This window comes from Mauremys mutica, chromosome 1 (assembly GCF_020497125.1).
Source record: "Mauremys mutica isolate MM-2020 ecotype Southern chromosome 1, ASM2049712v1, whole genome shotgun sequence".
In the NCBI taxonomy this organism is placed as follows: Eukaryota; Metazoa; Chordata; order Testudines; family Geoemydidae; genus Mauremys; species Mauremys mutica.
This window is the reverse complement of record NC_059072.1, coordinates 242,699,810-242,712,265: the sequence shown is the minus strand read 5'-3', so window position 1 is coordinate 242,712,265 and position 12,456 is coordinate 242,699,810. Positions and strand designations below refer to the sequence as shown.

The following is a 12,456-nucleotide window of genomic DNA, read 5'->3' as shown; positions in this document are numbered from 1 at the left end:
GATTGATATAGTGTCCAACCTCTGCAATGCACCCTTAAAAGTCAATCTGTCAATTACATCATTATAATCCTTGCTGAGTATTAAGGTCATTTGAACTAGCAATCACTTAGCTGAATAAATGAGAGAAGGCCTGTATAGCACAGGAAGCTCAGTTTGGGTTTAAGTTTCTATTGTGGAAAATCAACATGAGTTTTAGCAGCATCTAAATAAGTATCCAAATATTTATAAAATGAAACATAGCACAGTACCATAAATTAAATTCTTACATTTGATTAAATAATTAATTAAATATTAAATTCTCAGGTACTGTCAGCAATTAAAATCAACATAGATTTATTATTCTACTAAAATCACACACTATTTTAATTGCACTTAAAAACAGACTAGTCAGTACTTTGGTAAGATCCTGTTGTAACTCATTCATAACCAATGACAGTGAAGTATTTGTAGAATATAAAAAAGAATAACCAGCATAAAGGTGAATTAAAGTGCTACCAGATGGCTATCCTATATAGCTATTAAAAATTAGAATGCCGACTGGGCCTGCAACAGATCCTTGTGGGACTTCTTTAATCATAAAGTTTGGCAGAGAAATAAATCCATCTAATTTATCACATTGTTTTATGTTGAGGAAGATTAATTACAGCAGCAACACAAGGAACCCAAGTTAGCACCAAGATGATATTTTATTTTTAGCTAAATACCACCAGGTTCTATTCAGCTCTCCTTACTAAGGCACAACTCCCACTGACTTCAATTCAGGTTGACTTCAATGGGTGTTTTGTCTGAGTAAGGAGTGCTAAATAAGGTAGTGAATAGATCTGGGCTTGAGCCAAAGCCCACTGACGTCAATGGAAAATCTCCCAATGTCTTCAATGGCCTTTGGATCAGTAACTGCATGTCCTTTTAAATAAGCCACTATGGCATCTATGAATCTGAAAGCTAAATTTGTCTTTTTCTTTTTCCTCACAAAGGATCTGAACCCTTTAAGCACCATCTGGACTGCTTCTCTGTGCGTTTAGACTATGTTATGCATATCTGGCCTTCAAACACAGATTGCAAACAAATCAGAAAAACTCTATTATAGCGTATGCCGCAGACACTCATTAAGGGCCTGATCCAATGCCCTCCAAAGTCAATATGAACTGAGTGTGCTTTCTATAATAAAATTATGGAGCCTTATTGCACTTGAGCTATTCTGTGGAATGTTTATACATACAGTAATTTTGAAATTATTACAGTCCCTTACCTCCAAGACACGCACCCATGGCCAATGAAAAGATTAGTGGTTTCACAGGCAGGTTAACATCAGGATCTTGACTCAGGTTGAGAAGCACAGGAATCTGTTATTGAAAAAAATATAAACAAAAACACACGCATATATATTACTGGTAACACTAACCATGAACTGAGCATCAACAAAATCCATTTAATTAAACAATTGAAAATGCTACCAAGAGCCAAGATATAACATTGGTCTGTTTACAAGCATAGAATTCTCTTCTTGCCTTTCGGGGACCCCCAGTAGGAAGACCTTCCCTGCTAGAGCCTTCTTCACCAACTGAGCCTATGCCACAATTCAGACATAAGACCCCAGCAATGCTTGACTGAACTAAGGCCTAGCAGCTCAGACATTTCCTGGACATGATCTGAGACCGGGAGAAGAGCTGACTCCTTAAGGGCTCCTTAAGTGTCCCCTGGGGAGGGAAAGCAGAGGAACAGATGCAGATCCAGCACAATAACACCCAGAAAATAGTTCTCTGCTAGGCATTCATGGCCAGATCACAGACTCTTTATGACACTCCCACTAGAGAATCCGGTCCTATATTTATAGTGTGCCAGTTGAGGCATTATTGATGGGCTTTAGCCCCATTTGGTCCTAATGACCTGTTGCCACTGCTGGTTGAGGCCACTGAAATCTACTAGAAACAACAAGTCACACCAGGAAAGTATATGATTCTTTTTATCTTTTCTAGAGACAAACATACATTGCAATGATTTAAAGTAAGAACAAAAATCTTGTAATTTTCTTAAATGAAAAGGGGGCATCCACATTTTAAAATCTTGTATAAACTATATTTAATATCTTGTTAGAAACCCGAACATATATTTTACCCCACCAGTTTTATTGTTATCTACTTGTTTGACAAATTGATTTTTCTTTCAGTTAGAAATGCTGTGACTTATTCTTCTTATTAAAAGTCTACTTAGTCTGTTTGTCAAAAACATCAATAGTGTCATCCTTCTGAGAACAATAGAGACAGCAGGATTGGATTGTTTACCTTTAATTCCCTCAGATGGCTGCTTTTGTAGCAAGAGAAGAAAAATATTGCAAAGTCATGCATTATCAATAGATATGTTTGTCTCAGTGATGGAGTGCTGTGTCACTTATATATTTTTTTCTTTTAAAGGAACTTGGAATCCAATCTAATCATAATCATCACCAAACAATAACTGTTATAAGTCAAATTTTGTGTCTGACGTACTATAACCTTCTTCCACATATTTGAAAAGTATTTCTCCTGGATTTAGGATTTTAATGTAGTTCACACGTATCCTTTGATAATAACAGCAACTCTCCACAATCAATGCTGCATCTTGAACTTGAACTTTCAAGAACTGGACTGGAGTTGAAAGAAAAAATAGTCAAAGTTCCAGAATTCCAGTTCAAAATATTTTACTGAGCCAAGGAATGCCCCAAATTTTGTGAACTACCCCGGCTGACACACAGAGTACAGAGTTTCATGAAAAGACTAATTCTTAATGCCCCCAAATTAATATTGGATACAACACAACCACATTGTTTCAGTTCCATCCAAGCGTTTCCTCATTCGAATGACTCTGAGTAGTGTATGTAGAAATCAAACATCTTGCACTTCAGCAGTAACTCTTGGAGGGTGTTGCAGGGCCCCTCTCTCTCATGCCTCTTCTCAAAGCCACAAACAACTGAGAGACCTTTTTCTGGTAAAACACCCCGTGCAGTTTATTTACAATATTGTTTTCCACCACCCTCGTACGCTATATGGCCTTACATCTATAGGCCTAGGGAGCCCTCAGCTCCTGAGACAAGGAGGGAAAAGTAATCTCCGTCTCTCTTTCTGCTACCTCCCTCCCTTCCACTTCCTTCCTTTTACATCATCTGCCTAATGGTCAGAGTAGCCTCTTAGTTCTCCTCAGCACACCCATTAGGCACAGCTCTGATAATCGGGTCTGCTCTGGAGTCATTATTAAAGCTGCAGTGACCAGAGTACTGGCTCAACTGCTGTTGCCCAGCACTCTGTCACATAGGGCCTGATCCAAAGACCACTGAAGTCAATGAGAATCTTTCCATTTTCTTCATTGGCTTTTGGATCAGGCCTTTCATCATGGGATGTCTCCTCTTTTAACAATGATATTTTACACAAGAGAAATCAGTGTATGAACTTGAGTTTAAGAGCAGTGCTTCTCCATTTCTCCCATTAAATAACATTTAATGTCCTTTGTCATGTTAATCTATACAATTATATGTGCTATGCACCACTTTTAAACTCACTCGGAATGCTTAAAACCTCAGTCTCATTTACAGATGCAATTAACCCAGTGCTGCAAAGAGAAACATAAAATATTAAATGGCTGGAAGGAAATGCGTCATTCTAGGCTTCAATATATATTTTTTTCAGATGAGGATTACTTATGAAACTGCCTTTGAACCAAGCTGTATATATTTACAGGGATCTGCAGCAAACCGATTTGGTTATTACAAAGCAGGATGCATTTGACTAAAACAAACACAGTACTGCTACCTTTCCCATATTTATTTCATGTTCTTTGGAATTCAATAATGTTTTGAAATTTTTTAGCTAAAACATAGTGCCCTTCAATAGAGGCAAAAGCCAATCTCTATTTGTGTGTCAACCATATGCCAAAGCTTATGCTCCTTTTTCCTACCCTCTAGAGGGACTATAAATAGAACGAACAAAGTAGTTATATGAGAGCAACAACTTTATATCAGGAGATTAATGTTTCTTTCTTACACCCTGTGACATTATTGATATAAATTGGGACCATATAGAACATGGGTTGCAACCAAGGTCCTGCAGTGGCACCAAGTCTTAGATAAAGGGGGTCATCTAAGGTGTCTAAGACCAGATTATGGGTTGCTGGTTATAATTATGCTGTCTGTATGTCTGTATCATTTTTAGTTGAAGTTATGAATGTTGGCTCTATGCTGTCTGTATTTCAAGTTGGTGCTGTACTTCTGGGGGAAGCCTCCCAGACAAGCTGGTGTTAGCTCTGCTTAGCCTGCTTGATGGCCCATTAAGGACCATCAGCTACACAATTGACCCATGGAGAGAAGGCAGACACGCCTTGTGACTCAGCAAGGTATGCAGAGACTTGTCCATGTGACTGCAGACTCCATTTTGCTGTGATTTTCCACAGTGAGAACAAAGAGATTCTTACACCTGGAAAAGCCTATATAAGGCTGATGCTTCATCTCCATCTGGTCTTCAATCCTGCTTCTTACCTCTGGAGGGACTTTGCTACAAACTGAAGCTCTGCACAAAGGACTGAATGACCCATCCCAGCGGGGGATGTTCCAGAGACTTGATTTGAACCTGCAGTTTACTCCATCACTGCTGCAAGCCTGAACTAAGAACTTTGCCATTACTGTATGTAATTGATTCCATTTAACCAATTCTACCTCTCATCTCTACCTTTTTCCCTTTGTAAATAAACCTTTAGATTTTAGATTCTTAATGATTGGCAACAGCATGATTTGTGGGTAAGATCTGATGTGTATATTGACCTGGGTCTGGGGCTTGGTCCTTTGGGATCGAGAGAACCGTTTTCTTTTATTGGGGTGTTGGTTTTCATAACCATTCATCCCCAGTACGAGTGCACTGGTGGTGATACTGGGAGACTGGAGTGTCTAAGGAAATTGCTCATGTGACTTGTGGTTAGCCAGTGGGGTGAGACCAAAGTCCTTTTTGTCTGGCTGGTTTGGTTTGCCTTAGAGGTGGAAAAACCCCAGCCTAGGGCTGTGACTGCCCTGTTTGAGCAATTGGTCCTAATTTGGCACTCTCAGTTGGGTCCCGCCAGAAACGCATCGTCACACACCCCTTTCCTTGTTTTTATTGAGGAGAAATCTCTCCTTCACTAATTTCTAGAGAGCTTGCTAGCTTTTCTGGAAAGTTTAATGTGCTGTTGGAAGGATTTAGGGACGGTGAAGGATGGGGTTCAGCAGAGCAAAGCCAACTTCTCTTTGCCCTTTCGCTACAGGGCTAAGTGTCTGCCTGCAGATATTGAGACAGACGGCATGTCTGTGGAAAATAATTATTGCACCTGAAAGTAAGAAGAGCCCTCAAACACGTTATATTAAGGCAATCCCCTCACTAACTGATGTGCACAGAACAATCCAGGCATCTAACAGCTTTATATAAATGACACCTTTAATTAAAATAGTGTCATTTAAGAGTGTATTTATTTATACTGTATTATATGCCATGGTTAGTGAACGGGATGTGTCACAAACAAAAATAAAGCAAATATAAAAATTCTTCACTGCTTTTATAACATATGATTATATTGGTATTCATTTATGTGGAGTCAATTTTATAAATGTGTGAAACACATATTGGGGTTGTTACATTGGTGTAAATAAACAAAAAAAAAACCCTGTAGGAAATACCAACAAGTGGGAATCTGCCTCAGGAAATAAATTCAGATCCAAGAAGTCTGAATGATTCTACAAGATTCAGTATGTCTTCATATTCCTCTCAGCTCTGTGACACAAAAGAAACCTGGGATGATGTCCCCAAAACTAAAAGAAGACTGTAAAGGAGTGACTCTGAAGAAGATTTGGGGAACATAGTGGATAATCAGCTGAACATGAGCTCCCAGTGTGATGCTGTGGTCAAAAGAGCTAATGTATCCTGTGATGCATAAACAGGGGAATCTCAAGTAGAAGTAGAAAGGTCATTTTACCTCCGTATTTGGCACTAGTGCAACCATTGCTGGAATACAGTAGTCCAGTTCCACAATTCAAGAAGAATGTTGACAAATTAGAGAGGGCTGAGAGAAGAGCCACAGGAATGAATAAAAGATTAGAAAACATGCCTTATAATGACAGACTCAAAGTGCTCAATCTATTTAGCATAACAAAGGGAAGGTTAAGGAGTGTCTTGATTACAGTCTGTAAGTCCCTACATGGGGAACAAATATTTGATAATGGGCTCTTCAATCTAGCAGAGACTGGTATAACCCATGGCTGCAAGTTGAAGCTAGACAAATTCAGACTGGAAATAAGGCATAGATTTTTAGCGGTGAGAGTAATTCACCAATGGAACAATTTACCATGAGTTGTGGTGGTCTCCAGCACTGACAACTTTTTAATTCAAGATGGGATATTTTTCTAAAAGATATATTCTAGGAATTATTTGGAGGGGAAGTTGTATGGTCTGTGTTAGACAGAAGGTCTGACTAAATTATCACAATAGTCCCTTCTGGTCTTGGAATATCTGAAAATACTTAGAAAAGAACCTGACTAAACAGGTTTTGTGGGTTGCTTCAAACCCCCTTGCTGTAATTGGAATGGAGGGCACTCAGCAAATTATATGAAAATTGATTTTGGTATGTGACTCAAACATAGGATTGAAAGGGATCTCCCAGGTCATTGAGTCCAGTCCATGCTGTTGCAGGCAACTCCATCATATAATCCCATTCATAAACTTATCAAAGCTCCATTTTACAACTAGTTAGGTTATTCATCTCCACTATTCTTATTAGGAGGTTGTTCCAGAACCACACTCCATTGATGGTTAGAAACCTTCTTCTAATTTCTACCCTGAATTTGTTCATGGCCAGTTCATTCCCATTTGTTCTTGTGCCAACATTGTCCTTTAACTTAAATAGCTTTTCATACCCCCTTGATGTATTTATAGAAAGCAATCATGCCCCCACTCAGCCTTTGTTTTGCTAGGCTAAACAAACCAACCTCTCTTAGTCTCCTTGAGCAAAATAGGCCCTCCATTTCCTTGATCGTCCTTCGTTTTACATCATTTGTAAACAAAAATATCACAAAGTGGGCATACTCAAAACAGGGCATATTTTAAAAATTTGGCAACATTTTTTCATACAATTTTCTTATCAAGTTTCCTCATTACCAAAGATAATTTAAGCAGGAGCTTGATCTGTCCTTAACAGATACAATCTTCAATTTGATCTCACAGTGAAAAACAGAATGATGATTGGTACATAATTCATTTTTATGAAAAAAACCAGTCACATGTAGGATGTTGATCACACTGCGAGATCAAGCAAAAAGGAAAAGCTAGGGTGTGATGGGGAAAGCCCTCCTTGAAACACAAATATAGAGAATGCATTACATTATGGCTGTTAAGCCATGGAGAATATTGGGGGGAAGGCAGTGAGGAAGAATTGTGCGGCAGCTCACTCAGAATTCCTTTTTCTACTCAAGGTAGCTCATGTTGCTGCAGCAACAGCAGTTCAATCACCCTTTGAAAGGAAGTGATGGGCATTCCTCTCTCAGCTGGCCCAGTTCTGATAGGTAGTGATAGAGTCCCTCTCTCTCTTCCCACTGCTGACGCTAGAAACACTTCCAGCACTATCCAGGAAGAGTGGCTTCAGCTACCCCACAGGTCTGTGCCCAATGCCAGCATAGGGACAGAAGGGAGGGTGGAAGGTACCATGTCACATCTTTCCTGTGCACTTGCATAAGGCTACACACAAGCTGGCCGGCACATACTTGATAATGGTATCTTCTTTATTCAAGGGTTTTTATAAAACCTTAATTTTATACCATTGTAATTCTTGGTACATATTTTTCTAAGAATTACACACTAGGAAAGTGTTTGTTTGGAATGAAAACTGCACACACTGTTCAGAATGTGTATTCATGGGAAAATATATCTGTAGTTCTCAAAACTGTTGATGTCTCATTAAGGACAGTCTGTCTTTGTAGATTGCTAGGGTCCAGTCTTACACTTTTACCAGTGGACCGTACTACTGAAGATTGTACAGAACACTCTGGTAAAGTAGAAGACAAAGGGAGATCCAAAAATAAAAGTGACATTGAGGATATTAGATACCTGTGAAAAATACAGCATTGAAAAGGAAGAGCGCCTGTCAGTTTTAGAGATAAAAAGTGGCAGGTCAAAATCAGTCTGGTTTCTAACAATGAATTGTCAAATTTCAGTCACCTTGCCAGGAACGTGGTTAATAGAAATTATTTATTACAGTATATTGAGAAAATAGTAGTAAAAGTCAACTAAAACTAGGATTTATTATGGCTACATTTTTAGTCCCTGTTAATAAAAGAAAAATATATAAACAGATGGCTCAACATATGCAGCTTATAAAACAAATCAATTAAAATAAGGAACATGATTTTTATTACCATTATATCACCTAACATTTTTAGGAGAAAACTCCCTGGCTATTGAATTAACAGTGCTAAGACAGCAGGCATTTAAAATGAAAAAATAAAGCATTTAAGCAGGGTTGTTGTTGGTATATCCAGCATGCACACGCTAAGAGAACGCGGCACTGAAAAATCAAGAATATTTTTGTGGAATGAAACAAAACAATACTTTGTGATTCACCACATACATTCTGCAAGCATAAACAGCCAGACATATTGCCCAGCATGAAGAGATTACAGTTCTGTACATAAAACACAAGAGATACAATAATTGAGTATCCACTCTCTGAACTAGTAGGCCTTACTCTTTTGTATCTGCCCTTAGATACAGATACAGTGGTTTTCAATTTTTTTAGGCCACATAACCCTTTCCAAATAATGTAGTTTACTGTGTACTGCCATCTGAGATAGGGTCATAATATACCTATGATTAGATTGCTAAATTTCACTAAATAAAATATCCCATTACAGGATTTTTCTTATATACCCCCTTGTTGAGAGCTCATGTACTCCAGTTTGAAAACCACTGAACCAACTTTTTGTGGAGTTTTCTTGTTGTTGCTCTTTTTCTTATAACACAATTATTACAAAATTTAGACCAAACTTATTGAAGTGTGTTGAAAACACACTTTATTGCTGAGCTGGATGGACAGAAATGTATGTTTCTAAAACATTGACAAAATGCTGACTTCAACTGTCCGATTTTACTTCCACCATTTTGATTAAATGAACTCTGACATCATCTTCTTTTAAATGTTGATTTGGGGTAGAAATCTGGATCTTCAATTTTAAACTTGAAGTGAACAAAAGAGTTTTAGGATTACAATCTGTCAGCCAAATTCCAGCCTCCTCCTCTTGTTTTCAGCTCGACCACCGACCTTTGTATTTAGAATTAATCATATTTGTTAAGCAATGGAGAGATTCCCTAGATTCTCTTAATCCATTTTTTGTCTTGTTCTTGTGTGGCTCCAGTTCTTTGTTCCTATTTAGCTCAAACTAGATTAACCCCAATGGTTAGAGCACTCAACTGGCACGTGGGAGACCCAACTTCAATTCCCCTCTCTGCCTATTACAGAGATGGGATATGAACTTCAGTTTCCCACATTGCAGGAGAATGCCCTTACTACAGAGCTAAAGGTTTCAAATGCAGACTGCCTCCTCCAGTGGGTTGGGCCTCTCTGATTCTTTCCTGTTGAAGCTGTTCCCTTTTTATATAAATGAGTAAATAGGCATTGGAGCAGGGACTTGATCTTGGGTCTCCCAAATTCTAGGTTAGTGCCCTAAGCACCGGTTTTTATAGAGTAGTTCTCACTCTTTCCTTGACCCAATGACTATTCGTTGTCATTATGAATTACTATGAAGTGCCACTATGGATTTAATGCAAAAATAATAAGATTTGAGTGCCGGATGCTTAAAAGGCCAGAAGCCCAGGGCCAGTGCAAAAATGCAAGTACAATGATGCACTTAATTTCATACTTCATCATCATCATGGCATTTGTAAATCTGATATTTGCATGTGCAAATTGCCACTGAGATGCCTAAATGGGATGAATAAGCCCAGTAATAATATTCACTGCCTCTAAGAGGTGGGGGCAATTGTAACACAGTTAAGGTCTCACAAAGCAAACTTGTTATCAAATAGTTGGGCTCACTGCACATAATGGAAAGAAGAAATGTAACTGCTGAAGAGAGACATACCATTGTAGCTGTGAATGGAATGTTGTCAATTAGGGAGGATGCCAGAGCAGAGACCCAGAGTACTAAAATGATAGCAACTGCTAGGCGTTGATCCTCGGGAACCACCTGGTATTAAAAAAAATGAAGTTACAACTCCATTTAAACTGAAAGCTAACTGACATTTTTTTTCAGCTCTAGCAATAACTTGATATTTCTGCATGCTACTAATGGCATAATTGTACAGATTCTTCACTAAATCATCAACACACTCATTTTTTAAAAGGTGACATGAATATAAAATAATTTTTAAAAGAAATAACCGAAGGATTTATTCACACAATAAGTCTACTGAGTCAACAGAAACGTGGGAAAGGAGGCATGCAGCAAGTGATATTTCTAACAATCATGTTTATGTTTCATACAAGAAATGTCCTGTGCAGCTACAATTATACAGCTTTTTTCCCTTTGTACATTATCTCCCCCACCTTTTTTATTAGTGAATTAAAACTACAGAAAATACATACTATTCAGATAAGATCATATATTCTGGCTTTGGAGAGGGATACATGATCATAGAATCATAGAATCTCAGGGTTGGAAGGGACCTCAGGAGGTCATCTAGTCCAACCCCCTGCTCAAAGCAGGACCAAACCCAACTAAATCATCCCAGCCAGGGCTTTGTCAAGCCTGACCTTAAAAACCTCTAAGGAAGGAGATTCCACCACCTCCCTAGGTAACCCATTCCAGTTCTTCACCACCCTACTAGTGAAAAAGTTTTTCCTAATATCCAACCTAAACCTCCCCCTCTGCAACTTGAGACCATTACTCCTTGTTCTGTCATCTTCTACCACTGAGAACAGTCTAGATCCATCCTCTTTGGAACCCCCTTTCAGGTAGTTGAAAGCAGCTATCAAATCCCCCCTCATTCTTCTCTTCTGCAGACTAAACAATCCCAGTTCCCTCAGCCTCTCCTCGTAAGTCATGTGCTCCAGCCCCCTAATCATTTTTGTTGCCCTCCGCTGGACTCTCTCCAATTTATCCACATCCTTCTTGTAGTGTGGGGCCCAAAACTGGACACAGTACTCCAAATGAGGCCTTACCAGTGCTGAGTAGAGGGGAATGATCACATCCCTCGATCTGCTGGAAATGCCCCTACTTATACAACCCAAAATGCCATTAGCCTTCTTGGCAACAAGGGCACACTGTTGACTCATATTCAGCTTTTCATCCACCATAACCCCTAGGTCCTTTTCTGCAGAACTGCTGCCCAGCCATTCGGTCCCTAGTCTGTAGCAGTGCATGAGATTCTTCGGTCCTAAGTGCAGGACTCTGCACTTGTCCTTGTTGAACGTCATCATATTTCTTTTGGCCCAATCCTCTAATTTGTCTAGGTCCCTCTGTATCCTATCCCTTCCCTCCAGCGTATCAACCACTCCTCCCAGTTTAGTGTCATCTGCAAACTTGCTAAGGGTGCAGTCCACACCATCCTCTAGATCGTTAATGAAGATATTGAATAAAACTGGCCCCAGCACCAACCCTTGGGGCACTCCACTTGATACCGGCTGCCAATTAGACATGGAACCATTGATCACTACCTGTTGAGCCCGACCATCTAGCCAGTTTTCTATCCACCTTACTTACTGTCCATTCATCCAGCCCATACTTATTTAACTTGCTGGCAAGAATACTGTGGGAGACTGTATCAAAAGCTTTGCTAAAATCCAGAAATAGCACATCCACTGCTTTCCCCTCATCCACAGAGCCGGTTATCTCATCATAGAAGGCAATTAGATTAGTCAGGCATGACTTGCCCTTGGTGAATCCATGCTGACTGTTCCTGATCACTTTCCCCTCCTTTAAGTGGTTCAGAATTGATTCCTTGAGGACCTGTTCCATGATTTTTCCAGGGACTGAGGTGAGACTGACTGGCCTGTAGTTCCCTGGATCTTCCTTCTTCCCTTTTTTAAAGATGGGCACTACATTAGCCTTTTTCCAGTCATCCGGGACCTCCCCCGATCGGCATGATTTTTCAAAGATAATGGCCAATGGGCTCTGCAATCTCATCGGCCAACTCCTTTAGCACCCTCGGATGCAGCGCATCCGGCCCCATGGACTTGTGCTCGTCCAGCTTTTCTAAATAGTCCCGAACTACTTCTTTCCCCACAGAGAGCTGGTCACCTCCTCCCCATACCGTGCTGCCGAGTGCAGCTGTCTGGGAGCTGACCTTGTCTGTGAAGACAGAGGCAAAAAAAGCATTGAGTATGCTAGCTTTCTCCACATCCTCTGTCACTAGGTTCCCTCCCTCATTCAGCAAGGGGCCCACAGTTTCCTTGACTTTCTTCTTGTTGCTAACATACCTG

General features: G+C 39.7%; 1 protein-coding gene across 2 annotated transcripts in view; it reads right to left on the bottom strand.

Moving 5' to 3' along the window:
• The window catches only part of OCA2 (OCA2 melanosomal transmembrane protein), a 313,888-nt gene that overhangs the window by 96,365 nt on the left and 205,067 nt on the right, over positions 1 to 12,456 (bottom strand). For both annotated transcript variants that reach the window (XM_045005021.1, XM_045005030.1), the window contains exons 20-21: positions 10,118 to 10,222; positions 1,250 to 1,343 (exon numbers count right to left, since the gene is read on the bottom strand). In XM_045005021.1, the coding sequence (XP_044860956.1) occupies positions 1,250 to 1,343; positions 10,118 to 10,222 (199 nt within the window). The remainder of the gene's footprint in view (positions 1 to 1,249; positions 1,344 to 10,117; positions 10,223 to 12,456) is intronic.